This window comes from Colossoma macropomum, unplaced genomic scaffold, assembly GCF_904425465.1.
Source record: "Colossoma macropomum unplaced genomic scaffold, Colossoma_macropomum, whole genome shotgun sequence".
Lineage (NCBI taxonomy): Eukaryota > Metazoa > Chordata > Actinopteri > Characiformes > Serrasalmidae > Colossoma > Colossoma macropomum.
The window spans coordinates 20,638,119-20,656,994 of NW_023494789.1; the positions used below are offsets into that span (position 1 = coordinate 20,638,119).

General features: G+C 38.1%; 2 protein-coding genes across 2 annotated transcripts; one reads left to right on the forward strand and one right to left on the reverse strand.

Annotated features, from left to right (window-relative positions):
- Positions 1-1,423: 1,423 nt before the first annotated feature.
- gpr180 (G protein-coupled receptor 180) lies at positions 1,424-12,148 on the reverse strand. Its single transcript, XM_036570492.1, has 9 exons — positions 12,010-12,148; positions 11,570-11,710; positions 9,672-9,872; positions 9,329-9,509; positions 9,172-9,221; positions 7,994-8,151; positions 5,926-6,117; positions 2,728-2,805; positions 1,424-2,612 (listed from the first exon to the last, which is right to left on the reverse strand). Exons 1-9 carry the CDS (start codon positions 12,146-12,148, stop codon positions 2,460-2,462), a joined length of 1,293 nt encoding a protein of 430 aa, XP_036426385.1. The 3' UTR covers positions 1,424-2,459.
- Positions 12,149-12,396: 248 nt separating this feature from the next.
- Positions 12,397-18,422, forward strand: LOC118808091 (dTDP-D-glucose 4,6-dehydratase-like). The gene is made up of 12 exons (XM_036570496.1): positions 12,397-12,867; positions 12,967-13,033; positions 13,145-13,213; positions 14,054-14,144; positions 14,263-14,405; positions 14,491-14,589; positions 15,019-15,078; positions 15,180-15,223; positions 15,312-15,477; positions 15,787-15,842; positions 17,165-17,262; positions 17,882-18,422. The coding sequence occupies exons 1-12, from the start codon at positions 12,779-12,781 to the stop codon at positions 18,025-18,027; spliced, it is 1,128 nt and encodes a 375-aa protein (XP_036426389.1). The 5' UTR covers positions 12,397-12,778; the 3' UTR covers positions 18,028-18,422.
- The last annotated feature ends 454 nt before the right edge of the window (positions 18,423-18,876 follow it).

The window sequence follows — 18,876 nt, forward strand, 5'->3', positions numbered from 1 at the left end:
GGCCAATCAGACGGCATTCAAGGCATTGGCGATAAATGACCACCAGCAAATAAAAAACTGACCGTCCCTCCTTCGCCAACAACAGCATACACGACAAAGACAAGTAAACAGAAGAAGACAAATGAAGAAAAGCAAGCTAAAAAAGAAAGAATTACACATAGCCCAAGATAACACAAGAGTAACATCCGAGTGGCTTTTCAGAGGTGGAGGGAACTATGGGACCTGAAAAGCTTCACATCTGATGCAGAGTTAGACACATGTCTGCTTGACTGGCAACTACCCTTGCGTGATTTATGTTTTATTGGATTTTCGAAAAAAAATGTAACTACAAAATAACAACAGTGGTTACAGTAACACTCTGTAGCGCAAGTGCGTGTTGGTTGCCATGGTTGCTAGCCTGCGCACGCATAGCTGCCTCCTCTGCGGGGAGGGGTTTTGGAGGTAGGGCTGGAGCGCAGCGCAGAGGGAAGGCGGAACCTGGAAGTTGTACACCAGAGGTCACTAATAGGCGGGCCGCGGTCCGAGTCCGGACCCAGACGCTGTCCTATATACCCGAAAAAGTATGGAGAATTATTTAATTTCGACGGGGTGGTCCTATTTTAATCGGCGTAACTTTTCTAGCCTTTACGGTACGGCTTTAGCGGCCCGGGAGACTCACAGACCAATCGCATGCGTTTTAAATATCACATGTGGCGCTCCTCAGCCAATCAGATCTGTGCATTATGATGCGACTGGAGTAAGTGACGCGCACACACAGGGGAGGGACGAGGCGAGACACAGCACTCGGAGGAGAAAGTGAGTCGGAGGGAAGTAATTTCACATGACGTGCTCTAAAAAGAGAAAACGGACAATAAATGTTGCTGAAATATTACTGAATTGTACTTTATTTGATTTGACATTCAGTTGTTGACTACATAAGATGTTGATATACCTACTAGGCTACTTCAGTATACAGTATATGACACTGAATCATGAAGTTAGACATTATGATGCTCCAGACCTTTGCTTGAGGATATTTTCTCTAACTGGACCTTATTGAATTTTAATTGAAGACCCCTGTTGTACACGTTCCAAGACCACTCTCTTCTCAATCATAGCTACTGCAGGGTGTCCTAGTGTCTCAAAGGAAAGTTACTATATTTCTCAGGTATCCCTGAAAAAACAACTCAGTTTTAGATACCTAGGAAAAAAAAAGATAAAGGGGGAAGCCTTCAACCCTCCACCATGTTCTGTACGCCCAAACATTGGTTCTTTTTCAGTCCATTGTTTTATCAACACGGCAACATTACAAAACTCCTTCTGGTGCAATGACAGAAAAATCAGCCAATATGTGCTATATCTACACTTTTTAGTTACCGTGCACAAAATATTTATGAACCATGTTAACATCCAAAAGAAATAAAATACGACTCAATCTTCAAAGTATATTCACAAGATATTTATTAACAAAAATGTTTTATGCATTACAGTAATCATTTACAAACCATGCTTAAGGTAACAGTTATTTCCATAGACTTAAGTCTTTGCTTGTGAAGAGTGTAAACAATTCAACAGATCAATAAATATCCTCTATATTTATTTGTCATTAACCCCAAAAACAACACAAGTCCTTCTTCACTGGCAAAGTGATTGTCATTTCAGGCACTTGTGAAAATGAAACAAACCATGTACAAGATGAATGTACTTAGTAATTCAGACCACAACCATTGGCATTTTTATTCAAGTATAGCCTAAAAAGCATGCTGCATGTTGTATTGGTGCTGTGTGCAAATGCTTTTGTACCCTATTGCTCTACACAGTAATTTGTAGAGCCCATGATTTAATGGGCTTTTTCCAATAGACGCCAAATTTACTCTTATCTCACGGAGCCTAATGATTCACATGAAGTCATTATAGACAGAGGCACCCAGTGGTGCATGTGACCCAGTAACACATTCCCAGCTGTGTAATCTAAATTCTTGAATTCAATGTATAGCTTTGATCTGAACAGGCAGACCTTTAAACCACAAATAAAAGGCCATAAAATGCAGAATATCTGATAAGCTCTTGAAGAACCAAGAATCTTGAAATACCAAGAATATGACCATTCTCTATTCCATCAACTGTATGCTTGTCCATAAAGTTCTACACTAATTGTATGATTTTTATGTCCCTTTTCAGTTAAAAAATTCTCAGAAACATCTGTAGTCTGCAGCCTGAAGGGAAAACTCATTCCCATGTATTTACCTCAGTACATCTTACAGGGGCTTATTTTTAACCAAGGCCCAGCAGGTACTGACTCTTGCTCCTCTGCAAAGCTGTGTATAAGAGAATGCACGTGTTTATTTATGTGTATACCTGTGCATACACATGTGACTTTTCTCTCTACGATGCTCTTCCGTTTAGTGTAAGCAGAGCGCTGTCCTCTCCTCTGTACCCCTTACAGCAGGAGTCACAGTGTTGCGGTTACTTCCTGCTCTTCAGTATCGGCTCCGAGGCCCCCTTGACATGGTGAGGGGGAGTGTGACAGAGGACAGAGATGACACTTCCCAGTAAAGACTTCGAGAAAGGAAGAGCCTGTACAAGATGACCACAGAGATGGACTGGCACAGAATCACACCAATGGTTATGATCTAAAAATAAACAGTGGGAAAATGTAAGGTCAGAAGATGTGCTCGAGGTTTTTTTTTTTTTGTACTATTGTTGGTACCATAGTGTCGACAGCCTATGGCAAATATGTCCTCTTACCTTTTCTTTCTGATGCTCATTGAATATTACAGAAAGGAAAACAAGGACTGGATGACAAAGGAACCACAGGAAACAGCCCTAAAACAAAACACGGCTTTATTAAAGAAGAATAGTATAAATTCAATTGTATATTGGTTTGACGAGTCCATATGCAACAAATATTCAATATTAATTTGATATTTTGATTTTATTTAAAATAATCTGAATTGCTAAAATACTTGAGTGATAACCGATTCTATATAACCAGAAATAAATGAAATATGCACTGTTCTATTCTGTTTTAGAGCTCTAGAGGTGACTTTATTCATCTTTAAAGTAAGGTGCAAGCCAAATATGTTTCCTACTGCTTTGGCTTCCTAGCAAGTAGCAAGCATGCCCTCGGTTGCCACTAATTCCAAGAATACATGAGAGCGTGTTGGCCACATAGCTGCATGTAGCTGTGGAATTTAGATTTGGATTGCACCAGCTGTTAAAATTTATAAAACTGATCTCATGGCCTGGTATAAAGCAATTCCTAAGCAACTTTCAAACTGTGAATAGTGAATTTGAAATAATGCTTAAACACTTTTACCAAATTAATGATAACAAATCAGATCTTGTTTCTTTCATTTAGAGATTAAAACAAAACATCTCTTATACTTATAGAATATTTCAATATTCATTATGGTATTTGAAAGAACATAGAAAATAAAAATACAGTTAGCTCCATAAGTATTTGGACAGTGACACAATTTTTGCAATTTTGCCTCAGTACACCACCACAATGGATTTGAAATGAAGCATTCAAGATGTCATTGAAGTGTAGACTTTCAGCTTCAATTCAAGGGGTTTAACAAAAATATTGCATTAACTGCTTAGTAATTACAGCCATATAGATCCTCCATTTTCCATACATATTCCCTCCATTTTCACAGAAGACAACTAAAGTAAATGATCACAGAATTCTTTCTGTGGTGAAGAAAAACACCTTCACAAAATCTAGTCAAGTCAAGGACATTCTCAGGGAGAAATTGACATTTCATTGTCAAAGTCTACAATCAAGAGTCACCTTCATGAATGTAAATGAAGAGGGTTTACCCAAAGATGCAAACCACTGGAAACACCCAAGGACAGAAAGGCCAAATTAGACTTTGCTAGAAAACATCTAAAAAAAACTGCCCAGTTCTAGAACAAGATTCTTTGGACAGATAAAAATGAAATTAACTTGTACAAAAATGATGGGAATAGAAAAGTATGTAGAAGGAAAGGAAAGACATCATCTGTAAAACATGGTGGAGGCAGTGCTATGGCATAGGCATATATGGCTGCCAAAAGAACTGGGTCACTGGTGTTTATTGATGATGTGGCTGCTGATGTGAAGTAGCAGGATGAATGTTGAAGTGTATAGAGCTATACTTTCTGCTAAGATTTAGTCAAATGCTGCAAAACTGATAGGATGGCACTTCATATTATGTACATATTAACATTGAAAGCAACCCAAGTGGTTCTTAGGGCAGAAAAATGGAATGTCCTTTAATGGTCAGTCACCTGATCTCAACCGAATGGAGCATGCATTTCACTTAGTGAAGGCAGAAAGACCCAGAAACTGAAGGCAGCTGCAGTAAAAGCCTGGCAAAGCAATTCAGGGAAGGAAACTCAGCATTTAGTGAAGTCCATGGATTTGCAGACACTGTCTGTAAAGGATCTGCATCCAAATATAAAAAATAATCCTTATATTTATGTGTTAGTTTGTCCAGTTACTTTTGAGACTGCAAAAATAGAGGGATTATGTCAAAATGGCTGTAATTACTAAGCAGTTAATGCAATATTTTTGTTAAACCCCTTGAATTGAAGCTGAAAGTCTACACTTCAATGACATCTTGAATGCTTCATTTCAAATCCATTGTGGTGGTGTACTGAGGCAAAATTGCAAAAATTGTGTCACTGCCCAAATACTTATGGACCTAACTGTTTTCGATAGTTGTAAACCTAATGATGACCAAGTTCATTCCGAACATATACGCTTACCAAGCACTTTATTAGTAATACTATTACTATTAGTAATACTATACTGGGTAGGGCCCCCCTTTGTTTTCAAAACAGCCTCAGATCAAACCGCCATTAGAAGATGGGTAAATTGTGGTCATGAAGGGATGCACATGGTCAACAATACTCAAATAGGCTGTGGCATTCAAGCAATGACTGATTGGTATTAACAGGCCCAACAGAGTGCCAAGAAAACACCACCCACACCATTACATCACTGCTGACACAAGGCATGTTGGGTCCATGGGTTTATGCTGTTGGTGCCAAATTCTGACCCTATCATCTGTGTGCCTCCACAGAAATCAAGATTTATTAGACCAGGCTGCATTTTTCCAGTCTTCAACTGACCAGTTTTGGTGAGCCTGTGCCCACTGCATCCTCAGCATTCTGTTCTTGGCTGACAGTAGTGGTCTTCTGCAGTTGTGGCCTATCCGCTTCAAGGTTTGGTGTGTTGTGCAAACTGAAATGCTTTCCTACCCATCACATTTTTACAGAGTGGTTTTCTGAGTTAGCCTTTCTGTCAGCTCATTATTTGATGTTAGCCTTTCTGTCAGCTCAAAAACGTCTGGCCATTCTTTGTTGACCTCTCTCATCAACAAGGCCTAATAAAATGAGTGTATATTAGTGATGATAGTGAATAAAAGTAGTAATAAGGGGGAAAAAGAAAAAGTCACTGGATAATACTGAGATGGGTGGATTATTAGATCCAATTACCCACGATAACTGATGACTGTCTAATTTAAGGAAATAACTAGAAGTGCTCCGAATAAATATTTTGTTATCCCCTATCATGCCTATCCTCTGCTCTATAACCCAGAGAGTCCTATTCCAGTTCTGATGGCCACAGCACTGCACTTTAGTGCTTCCCTAATTTAATATCCCTGATTCTACTTATTAGCAAAATACCATTATCCAGTCCATTATGTATTGGGAGCTAGAGTAAGGTAAGCACTAAACTTTGCAAAAGAGGTTGATATAAGTTCTCCAAACAGTACTTCCCAATGCTGGCCAAAGGCTGAGCTCTCCTTGTGCGTCTTAACATCTCTCAGAGTTTAATCCTTACTTAGTGATTTCCACTGGCACAGTGACTTCATACTTTTGCACCAGGTAAGTGTTTCAGCCCAGATCTATAGCTGTACTTGTAGAAATTGTGAGCAGAGAGAACTGCTTTACCTTTGCAAAACTGAGATAGAAGTCCCTCTTGAGTGTGCTCCTCTCTGCAGAGATAATCTGGTACAATACGGATGCAAGTAGTAGAGCAAGGGACACACGCAGTGCCATCAGTAGTAAGCCAGCTAGACTGCGGTGAGCATGATAACTATGGTGCTCGGTATCCTCAAACTGCTCCCAGATCAGAAGCGCCCCCTATAGGGTCATAGAGGTAAAAACACACATTTTGTACAATCAGTGGGTTTTACATTGTTACGTTCAATTTCTTTTGTGTGAGTAGATTAGACAGTAAGCAAAAACAGACAGGTTAAAGTAAAAGTGACATCACACATACAGTTAAAAGGCTAGCAGTTATACAGTTAAAAGTGCTTTCACTGTTTGAGCAGTCCGGGGAAAGAATACTAAGTCCAAAAAAAACAAATGCAGTAAATAATAACTGATCCACTGAAATACTATGATGTCATCTGCATAATGCTAAATGGTCCCTGCTAATTCCAAATTTAATCCCAAAAAGCCCAAATCAGAAAAAGTTGGGATGGTATGGAAAATGCAAATAAAAAAACAAAAAGCATTGAATTCTAAAATTTACTTTGACTTGTATTTCATTGCAAAAAGTATGATAACAAGATATTTAAAATTTAGTCTGGTCAACATAATTTCATTTGTAAATATACGTCCATTCCTGCCATTCAGACCTGTATTACATTGCAAAAATAATTGGGACGGGGCAATTTAGGACTAGGAATGAGGTAAAACAATTAAATAATGATGTGATTTGCAACAAGTGACGCCAACAGGTTATTGTAATTATGATTTGGAACAAAAGCAGAACCCAGAAAGACCTAGGAGCAAAGACGGGCCAAGAATCGCCAGTTTGCCAGCAAATGCATGAGACAATTCTTGAAATGTTTAAAAACAATGTTTGTCAAAGAAAGATAGAAATGGATATGGATATTTCACCCTTTATGGTGCACAACATTATTATAGGTTTAAGGAATCTGTAGGAATTTCACTGTGCAAAGTGCAAGGGCGCAAGCCTAAGCTGAATAACTCTGCTCTCTGATCCCTCAGACAGCAGTGCATCAAGAACCATCATTCATCTATAAGCGATATAACCACATGGGCTCAGGGTTATCTTGGCAAACCTTTGTCAAGCACTACAATATGTGGTTACATCCAAAAATGCCAGTTAAATCTTTACTATAAGCGGTGTGGACTGGGCATGGAGGCATCTGGGATGGATCATCATACAGTGGAAATGTGTATTGTGGTCAGACAAATCAGTATTTCAGGGCTTTTTTGTAGGAAATTGACACCATGTGCTCTGGACCAAAGACAAAAAGGACCATCCAGACTGTTACCAGCAACAAGTCCAAAAGCCAGGGTCTAGCACCACTAATGCCGAAAAATACATAGAGATTTTGGATTAATATATAAGATAACGTCTTTTCCAGGGACTCCCCTGCATATTTTAACAAGACAGTGCAAAACCACATTCTGCACACATCACAAGGTATAACTGCGGAAAAAGAGGGTGCGGTTGCTGGAGTGGCCTGTCTACAGCCCTGATCTGACCCCAAAAGTGGCGCATTTTAAAACGCAACCCAGAATGCAACAACGAAGACTCCGTACTGCTGCACACATTTAAACTTGTTTGCAGAAAGAATGGGACAAAATTACACTTGAAACACTCCATCACTTGGTGTCTTCAGTGCCTGAACATCTTTTAAGTGTTGTAACAAGGAATGACAATGCTTTACTGTCCCAACATTTTTTGATATATGTTGCAAGAATCGAAATTGAAATAAGTGTATTTTTTTTTTATAAAAAACAATCAAATATATGAGGTAAAACATCAAATAATGTGCTGTTGTATTGTTTTCAACATAATATTCCAGTTTTATGTACTATCCAGTAACTAATATTATTTATTCGGTAAATACTATGTAAATTATATAGTTAAGAGCGAGAGAAACTGAAGCAGAGGCCCACTTGGGGTTAAAATATTAACCACAAGTAGTATGTTTTGATGAACTATTATTTTAAAGTTACAGACTGGTTGCAGGCTGACCTGTGTGACAACTCCACCAAGAGCGAGAGCAGTGGATGCAGGGGAGGAGTCCCACTGCAGGGGCTTACTCTGGGACTTCCTGCCTCGGCTCAGCGTCCAGCCCATGCACAGACTCAGCAACATGTACAGCATCTGCACTTGCGCCACCATGTCACACACTACATGCAGACATATTCAGAACAGAAGCACTTGTCACAGATATGTCTTCCAAAGAATATCAATAAATTCTGTTGTTCTGTGTCATTTTCATTTTGGCTTTACTAGGGATTGTAGAAATATGTTGTGAGAGGTGGAAAAAAATAGAGAGAAATGATACTTAACTGACAGTATGTGTACAATCGTGGTAGGAAGTGTGAATAAAGTCTTAGTTATAACAGGAAGTATGGAGATAAAAACATACTTCAGTGGAAATCAGAAAGTATCTATATCTAAACATACTTATGCATATAAAAGTAAATAGCATTGACAAATAAATAAAACATTTTCGTTGTGTGGTTGTGTGTGGTGTGGTGTGGTACTAGCCTTGAAATTAGAGACAAATGTACATAGTTTTGGGCAGTTTCATTTTACACTGATATGAATTTGGTTGGATGTTTTACTAAAAATAATACACTCAAATGCAAAAGACCTCAACTTACTGGCAAGAGAAAAAAGGCAAAATCTGGCCTTTGAGGTTTGCAACAAGTACAGCGGTATGCAAAAGTTTGAATGCCCCCCAGTCAAGTTAAATATTTTGCTGATTTAACAAATCCTTTAAAGGAAATAAATATAACATATTTGAAAAAAAAAACATGACATAAAATGTGTCAGAACTTTTGCACAGGCCATTTTATATTTTTAAGTTAATTTTAGTAAATAAACAGTAATTGTGCATTAAAATGTGTAGAAGTGTGTTCCCCGTAGAGGATGTGTTCTACGTGAACTTATTTTCACTTAGAAAATGAACAAAACATGTAATTTGACCAGGGTTGCCCAAATTTTGCATTAAACTCTTGAAAATGTACTTGAGTAAGAGTACAAGTATTCAGCTTAAAAAATACTCAAGTACAAATCTTACAAAACAATACTGCAGTATAGTAACGAAGTACAATTACACTAGTGTTTATTAGTATTTTTGTTGTATTGTACACTATTAATGGTAAATAGTGTGGATGCATCAAATGAAGAGCAAGACTCACACTCTGCTAGGCTGCCCATTAAAGGAGTTCCCACCCCATCTCTAGCATACCTGTAGAATGGAAACAGGCATGATGAACACCACATACAGACAGCGTTGTCTTTCTGACAGAAAATGAGATGTACAGCTAATATGGCAGTTGCATAGTTGCATCTCACCTGGCCATGTGAATGTAGTTAAAGAGCACAGATAGACCTTGCAGTAAAAGTGCTGTAGACAGGACCTTGAGTACAGTATGCATGGGACCACCCTTATTCAAAGCCTGCCACAGTGGCTGTATGTAGATACAGCAGGCCACAAAATAGGCCAGGATCAGCATGAAGTAAAAGCTATGTAAACCTGGTGAGGGCAAGAGGATGACACTGTGTCACAATATTCGCTAGTATAGGCTTAGAAGAAGCTTGATAAGTTAATTTAAACAAATTAGGCAAATATAATACAATATGATATGACATCATCTCAGAGTGCTCTCTTATTAGGAAATGTCAGGATCAAACTTACCGGCCTCCTCAGCGCTGAAGTGGTCCAGTGGATTGCCTGCAGAGTCTGGGTTTAACATGGTGAGCTGAAAGCCCACACCCTCAATCACTCCATCCATCTCCTCTTCTTGACAGGTGTAGCGATCTGCATACATCACATGCCAGGCCTGGGGGCTCACCTGCCGAGGTATGGTCTCATTGTGCTCTTCTGAGCTCAGGGTGACTGCAAAAGTATTATAAATGTGATGACATTATTCTTGTTTGAGAATAATGTCATTTGAGAATCATGATCATATGTTTGACACTTAACAACAATAATATAACAACTACTACTAAAATAATATCTGTAAAATCATTACTATACATACAATAATGTGACTAATACATACTTATAATACATGTGAACTCATGTAATTTCTTTTTCTAAATGGAAGGTCAACATATACCATTATATCTCCTTCTGTCTGTGTGCTATATACACTGAGCAGACATTTCATTAGTATTTTTATCTGTTATATGTGTGCTTTGTAGTTTTACAATGACAGACTGTAGTCCAACTGTTTCTTTGCATACTTTGTTAGCCCCTTTTTACCCTGTTCTTCAATGGCCAGGACCCCCACAGGACCCCCACAGAGTAGGTATTATCTGGGTGGTGGGTCACCCTCAGCACTGCAGTAGCATTGACGTGGTGGTGTTATGTTAGTGTGTGTTGCACAGGTATGAGTGGATCAGACACATCAGTGCTACTGGAGTTTTTAAACACTGTGTCCACTCACTGTCCACTCTATTAGACACTCCTACCTTGTCAGTCCACCTTGTAGATGTAAAGACTGAGAAAATAACTCATTTGCTGCTGCACAGTTTGTGTTAGTTTTCTAACTTCATCAGTGGTCACAGAACACCACATTAGTGTCACCGCAGCGCCAAGGATGAGCCAACATCCAAATAATACCTGCTCTGTGGTGGTTGGTGGGGGTTTAAAAAGCTGTAGCCATATAGGCCTCATGACCTGATCATTTATAATCATACGGATTCAAGTTAGCAAATGCCTTTCTTTTTTTTCTATAGATTGTAACTGTGTTTTTTTTTCATTTGAACCGTAATGTTTTGTCTTCCCAATATTTTGATTAGGTTCCTTTGCAAAGATTCTCTGCAGATGTGAGATTTTGCTGCAAAAAACAGGTAAAGGTAACTCTTATTATTATTGTAATTAGGCTCAAAATCCTGTTTTAAAATTGCAACCAATGTGTTATGATCTGCTATTTTAAAAAGTTTCAATTTTAAAAATCCCTGCACCTTTATTTTATTAAGCAGCACATTTAGTTAAGAAATAATACCTGAAAAAATGAACTAAGACTTTTAGAAGAAAGGTCAATGACAGATATCCTAGGCTTTTAGCTAAATCAGTGGTACAAATATCTAATATTGATTTTTATCACCACCAACAACAAAACAGTAATGAAGATGGTTCATTTATCCTGTACTGAAAATGAATATCATCAATGTTTAAAATGTGCTTTGTCATGTCATCTTAAGGTAATTTGCGAGGAAGCACATTTACAGAAGTTACTACTACGAAAAAGCCATGCACGGACTCAAAGACATTCAAAACCCATATCTCTGAAACTTGAATTTTTCATAGCTGAGAGAGTAAGCAATGACCATCTTTGGTCCAGTAAGCCTAAAGGTTATTCCCAAGTATATGTCAGATGTTTTAAAGCAAGGGTATAGGCCTATGGAAGTAGAGGTATTTAGAGAATAACTACTGTAAAACATCCCCCTTCTTAACCAGAAACCTGAGTAAGGAACGTTTTGATGTCTGATGCAGGAACAGAACAAGGCTGGGGACATGATGGTTTAATGAGAAGACAAACTGCTGGGAAAGATTTTAACACAATGTGAACAAGGGACTGGACTCACTAGTAAGCCGAGCTGCTGACACTCTGTCCAGACAACTTAAGTTGTCAAAGCCCTCCAGGCCCTGAAACAGCAGCAGCCTGGCCTCCTTCTGCACTGCCAAGGGCACGTTCTCCAGTCTGTAAGCCATCATGCCATTCTCCCCTAAAGAGAGAAAGATGTACACACAGTTGATTAAGCTTGATATTGAACTAATACGTTTTTATGTACATAACATAAGCTCACTGTAATGTATATTCAATCACTGTGACAATCAGCTTAACAGATTTATCTTAAGTGTATAAGCCTGCAATGCACATAATATACCTGCTTAACTTTATCTATACGTTAAAGCATCCTAAGTTGATGCACATTAAAAGGAGCCTCCATGGTACAAAACGTTAATATGATCTCAAAAGACCAATTAAACTGCTCTGTATTTTTGAATGGATAAAATCACCTACCGTGATACAGAAATCTTGTAATATATTGCCCATTGTTTTCCCTCGCTGTGTCGCTCCGAAACACTCCTGATACGGTTTTTCCCACAGCAGGACAAACACTGTGCATGAAAGCGATCAGAATGACTGAAAACGAATACATCGTTTCATCACTACCAACCGAAAATAATGACTTATATTCCTCATAAACGGCAATGAATGAGGACGGCACTTTGCAGACTGCTCCCTTTCCTCTGACTGTTTTTGATTGACGGGCTTAGTGACCATTCAATTGTAGAGGATTTCCTCCGCGAACGTCGGTGCAGCCAATGAGGAGAGCGCGGAGGCGGGACAACGGCTGGGCAACGCTGGCAGCTGATATGATACGTGTCAGCACTGCCGTAAAGCGTCCAATGGGTCGTAAAGTGCGTTTGTGAGTTTGTGTGAGATGTTGGTTAGTTAGCTGAGAGCGTTTACAATGTTTGTGATTTAGTAATTGAATTTAAAAGAATTGTGAAGCCGTATACATATAATTGTGTTTACCCGTGTTGTGAAATGCATAAGTAATTGTTTTAAAGCGGTTTAAAGCTAACCGTTAATGCTGAACAGTGTTAGGCTACAGCATAGCTTGAGCGTTGCCTCTGTCTTCTGGTGTTGCTGTTATAAAGTAGACTTTGAGTCGGGTCGGACCACTTAGGTTGGCTGTCATGTTGGGACCCGACCTAATCACGGTCAATACAGAGGGAAAAACATCTCCTAACTGACGAATAATGTGAATATCTCAAGAGCAGCGATGTCAGATCAAAGTGAGAAACAGCCTGAGCTCAGCAAACTAAAGCTGGGCTGTAAGACAGTTCTTGTGACTGGGGGAGCTGGTTTCATGTAAGTGCAGTTTATTTCTTTGTTCAAAAATTAAAGTGTTTACAGCATACCTTTTTAGCTTTGTGCCACATAAATAATCGAACTGCTCTTCCTGGTTAGTGGGTCACATCTTATCATACTATTGGCTGTGAGATATCCTCTGTGGCGAATCATCAATATTGATTCAGTGAGTAAATTAAACATAATTCTTTATTTACAATTATTTGTTAAAAAAAACACATACTATCGATATATGATCTAAATACTCTCATAGATTTTTAAATGTATTCTATTTCAGTTGGACTACTGCTCAAGTCTGAAGAACCTCAAATGTCTTGAGAACACAAGGACTTACAAATTCATTCAGGTAAGTTTTAAATATAGGAACTCTTACATTACCATCCCTCTTCATAATAGGACAAAATGATCTTTAGTACTGGGCAAACATCTGAGAGCACCCTTCATTTATTTCCTTTCCAAGTTATTTATTTTCCAAGCGATATTTCTGAGGAGGTTCAATATAAGATAAACCCCTTTCATCAAGAAGGGAAAAGTCAAAAGAAAATAAGTGAAAAAATAGGGGCAACAAGTGTTATAAGTGATTTTTACAGTGTATTCATATTGGCTGGGTGTGGTTTTGGCCTGTGTAGAAAGGAGCATTGTGTGTTTTTTACACCCTTTCGAAACAAAATGTTTATGCACATGTTCAGTTTCTCATAAGACAGCATAGCAAGAATTAGACACTGCTTATAATGACTTTAGTTCAACATTTTCCCCATCGAGAAGAAAACCAAACCAAAATGATAGTTTTGATAACTAGTTTAGAGGTGGCCAACTCCAGTCCTGGAGGTCTGGAGTCTGGCACAGTTTAGTGATTTTTCTCACTCAAACACACCTGAAACTCAGCTTTGAATGCCAAGTTGAGTTGGTGTGTTAATAGTTGGTTCTGCAGTTACTTTTAGCTGGACCAATCCTGATGCTTTGAAGTGATTTTTTTAATGAATATCCTAAGTAACTTATTTCTGCACTTTGATTCCTGAAGTGTCATTTCATCCTTCAACTTCAAACATTGACAAGCCCCCACCAAAGTTGACTGCAGAATTAGTGTGCCTTTGGTGAAAGTGAGGTGATTTAAAAGCATTAAATAATTGTAGTCATGTATCAGCAAGTCTTCAACAACTGATTAATTAGGCTCTTCTCTCGACAGGGGGATATATGCGACAAGTATTTTATTAATCATCTGTTTTCTACTGAAAACATTGACATTGTTTTCCATTGTGCTGCTCAATCACATGTTGGTGAGTAATATTTTTTTTGAAAACTTAATTCAGTCGAGAATCCACCTAGTTGTACCTGATACATCTGCATTCAGTGAAGCAGGTAAATGTTGAGTATTCTATTTCTGCTTTCCCTTAGAGAATTCCTTCCTGTATCCATCTGAATTCATGCATGTGAATGCAGAAGGCACAAGTGTACTGCTTCAAGCAGCATTTGAAGCTGGAGTGGAAAAGTTCATATACATGAGCACTGATGAGGTTTATGGAGATAGCCTGGACAAGGTCAGTCTGTTTTTGCAAACATTTAAATTTTAAGCATAATCTTGGATTATAAAGTATTGTAATCCTGAACATCATCTGTTGACAGGAATTTGATGAGTTGAGTCCAAAAAGGCCAACTAATCCATATTCCACATCAAAAGCTGCTGCTGAAAACATTGTGATATCATACTGGGAAAAGCACAAGGTACTCAAAATTATGATTTGTCAATATTGCCTCCTTTCCTTACAGCCAATGCGTGGCCAGAAGAGAGCGTAATTGGCCTTGCTCTCTCTGAGTGGGTAGGATGGTCCTCCCTCTTCTCCATCACTCAGCACAATGCTGGCTAATGCATTCATCTGTTAGCTGACATAACACAATTAGGTGTTAGCACTCTCCTCCAAGCGTGTTTAGCTGTTGAATGACATAAGCATCAGTGGCTGGCTTTAAATGACTCTTAGGAGGCATGTGCTGGCCTTCACCCTCCTAGGGCTGGTAGTATGGTGTGATTAAGGGAGACCTGGGAGGGGGGGGCGCTTAATAAATAAAATATTGTCTCTTTCTTAGTTTTTCATCTTGATCTCTCTCTCATTTAACTGAGGATTTAACATTGTTTTTTTCAATTATACATTTTAGTTCCCCATAATAATAACAAGGAGCAGTAATGTGTATGGACCACGGCAATACCATGAAAAGGTATACAAGACATTGCGTTACATAAATATTTTTGTCCTTTTTTGAAAGTAGTAATATTAAACTATATAAAGTGAATTCATTTACCACCTGCTTTACTCCAGGTTATTCCAAAATTTTTACTGCTCCTACAACAAGACCAAAAATGGTAAGTTTTACTTTGTTTTACTTTAATTACAAATTAAAAGTAGTACTACTTGAGCAAATGCAACTGAGTTCTGTTCTCTCCCTTACAGCACTATTCAGGGAACAGGCCTCCAGTCTCGACATTTTCTTTATATTGAAGATGTTACGGAGGCCCTTTTGATACTCATGGAGAGGGGTGCCCTGGGGGAGATTTACAACATTGGGGCCAACTTTGAGATTCCTATCATCCAGCTTGCTAGAGAGTTGGTGAAGGTGGTAGGTTCTGTTTTTACTCAAATATCATTAGCTATTAGCAGTTCCACTTTATATAGATAGCACTTGTAAAGTTTATGTTGGTTTCTTTGTATTTCTGTGGTAATTCTTTACTGTACATTCTGTAAACCCCTCTGTTACTGAAGTCTACAGCTGCTGATAGATGATCAAGGAGCAGGCTTTTAATCAGAATGTACACATAATGAATAAATGTAGATCTAAAATTCATGACTGTGTAAGAGAAAATAAGTGTTTTGAGTCAAATTCCCAATATATGCCCAATTTCTTGGTATAATGATTCCTGTACCCTAGGTGAAGAATGCTTCCAATGATCAGCTGGATGACTGGCTACAATTCATTAAGGACAGGTGAGTAAAGGACATACACTAACATTCCAAAGTTTTCATTAATATAAAACCAAATTGGTTGCAGGCAAGTTTATAAAATGATTCTAATATGCTAATCCTATGCAACTTCACAGGTTGTGAAGAAATTTTAAATGCATCCAGAATAATGAACAGAGCATTACAAGATTCCAAAATGACTGAGAAAGTTATGTAGCACTAAGAATTAATAATAAAATCAATATGCAGAAAACATCTGGATCCAACCTCAAGGCTGTTGAAACAAGAGGAATGTAAATACAACCCCATTTCCAAAAAGTTGGGACGCTGTGCAAACAAAATGCAATAATGTGCCGATCATTTAATCCCTGTATTTCATTGAAAATAGTACAAAAACAACATACCACATATTGAAACAGAGAAATTTTATTGGTTTTTGAAAAATATATGCCCATTTTGAATTTGATACCAACAACACGTTCCAAAAAAGTTGGGATGGGGGCAAGAAAAGGCTGGTAAAGTTAAGTAATGCTAAAAAAAAACACCTGGTGGGTAATGGGAAACAGGTCAGTAACATGATTGAGTATAAACGCCCAAGCAAATAGTGCAGCAATTCAAGAATCACGTTTCTCAACGCTAAAATAGCAAAGAACTTTTGCTCTTCCTTGTCTACAGTAAATAATAACATGAAAAGATTCAGAGAATTCAGAGAAATCTCTGTATGTAAGGGACAATGCCAAAAACCAGTATTGGCTGGCTGTGATCTTTGGGCCCTCAGGCGGCACTGCATTAAAAACAGACATGATTTTGTAGTGGAAATCAATGCATGGGCTCAGGAACACTTCTGAAAACCACTGTCTGTGAAAATAGTTTGTCGCTGTATCCACAAATGCAAGTTAAAACTCTAAAAAAAAAAAAAGAAGAAACTGTACATAAACAGGATCCAGAAACACTGCCACCTTCTCTGGGCCTGAGCTCATTTAAAATGGACTGAGGGGAAGTAGAAAAGTGTTCTGTGTTCCGACAAATCAACATTTGAAATTCTTTTTGGAAATCATGGACACAGTGTCCTCTAACCGCTGAGCTTATCAGTGCACAGTTCAAAAGCCAGTATTCATGATGGTATAGGGGTGCAAGTAATACGTTCTTTAGATGTAGAACGAAATATATAAAAGTGCTTTTTGGTGAATAGTTTGTAACATTTGTGTGTACATAAGTGTAACATGTAGTGTAGCTTGGTGGCTTGTGTACCTACATAGTATTTAAGTCACTTTTAAAGTACTCTCTCACTTTTGGATAGTGAGTGTAATAATTCATGCCTTTGAGATTGTATTATTACATTTTAGGCCTGTCAGTGACTTGAGATACCCAATGATGTCAGACAAGATGCACAGACTTGGATGGAAGCCAAAGGTCTCATGGAAGGACGGCATCCGAAGGACTAGTAAGTCATTTTGAGATTTTCATTAATTTCATGCTACTTTCTTGTAAGTCTCATCTTAAACTTAGTGGCAGAGTTTGTCTTATTACCTTAAAGGGCAAATTTGACACCAAAGTGTTACAGCAAATCAAAGTTTTTCTTTATTGTCAGGAGATTGCAATGTATGGGAAACAATGTACAAATTGGATAAATAAAGTCTGTATTCTGTACTACATAACATTTATCCTGTATTGTAAAAATGTCTTTAAGTATTGTGATGTTAAATTTTAGCCATACAGCCCACAAACCATTAGTATTGCCATACTATAGAAATTATTTGCACAAGAGGGAGCTGTGATTTTACAGAGATGATTTTAAAATGCATGTTCTGATGCCTTGCGGTTCTTGGTCATAGCTCTCAGATCCTAAACTGCATGTTCTAACGTACTTAAACTTCAAAGTATTTAAAACATGTTGCTTTCTCAGGCAGTAATGGCAATGTGAACATTTGTAAAGGCTTAATGTATAGTGTATATATATATATATATATCTCAGTGCATATCTTAAGGTTCTTGTAGATCATGTATTTTTGTTATTTTGTGTTTAGTTTTAAGATGCAGTATTTTGTCTCTTTTCCTCCCAGTTAAGTGGTACGAAGAGAACACATCCTACTGGTCAATGGTCACTGAAAAGAAGCAGCACAGTCATCTGTTGACTGAGAACCATCACTTGCTTCATGATGCCAAGACCAAAGACACCTTTGCACAAAGTACTTTATCTACAAAGTAGTATTTAGTAAATACAATACTATGAACTACAGAAGCACGGACACAGATTTTCACTAAAATGCGTTTAAAAAAGTATAGAAACTCTTTAGAGATGTTATGTTTTTTTAATTTTAGTACTTATATTTTGTATATAAATACTTTTCATGTAAATGAATGTGATTGCTGCCGTAAATCTGATATATAGCAACGCTATTACATGTCTGTCACTGTGCTTATGCCTGGCTTATTTTATTTGGGAAGACAGGTGAAGCGTCTAGAAGTTCGCCTCCATAAACTGGACACAGCCCTGCTGAAAAAACCCATAGAAACCATTGTGTTTTTGTTGGTTCCTGATGGTTTTGTAATGTGTTTTACCTTTCTTAATTGGTTGACATAAAAGATCCTAATGGTTTGTCAGGTGACGGCTGATGGGTTTGATTAGCTGATTCAAAATGCATTTGATGGTTTCCTAATGGGATTTGCTTTTCTGCCTTAAATTATGAGATGGAAAAATTTGAAGAAGCCAACTTCAGCTTTGTCATTCACCATAATTTTGTTGTCTTTACTTTAAAGACAGGGTGGGGGCTAATTAGCCTCTTGGACCCCCTGAATGTCTCAATCAAAATTCTGTAGATCCCCGAAAATAAACTTACTTTGACATTATATTTTCTATCAGCGAAAAAACAGACACCCAATCGCAGATTCAGAGAAGGCTCATTGTTCAGCTGCTTCACCTACAGTCAGCGAGCTTCTGTCTTTGGTCTTCTCAACTAACTAAGGATTCAGCACTTGTCTGCCTAAGTGGGGTTCTGTAGCAAACTGGTTCACTCAGTTGGTCCTTCATAGCCTATCAACTGTAACTATGGCTGGG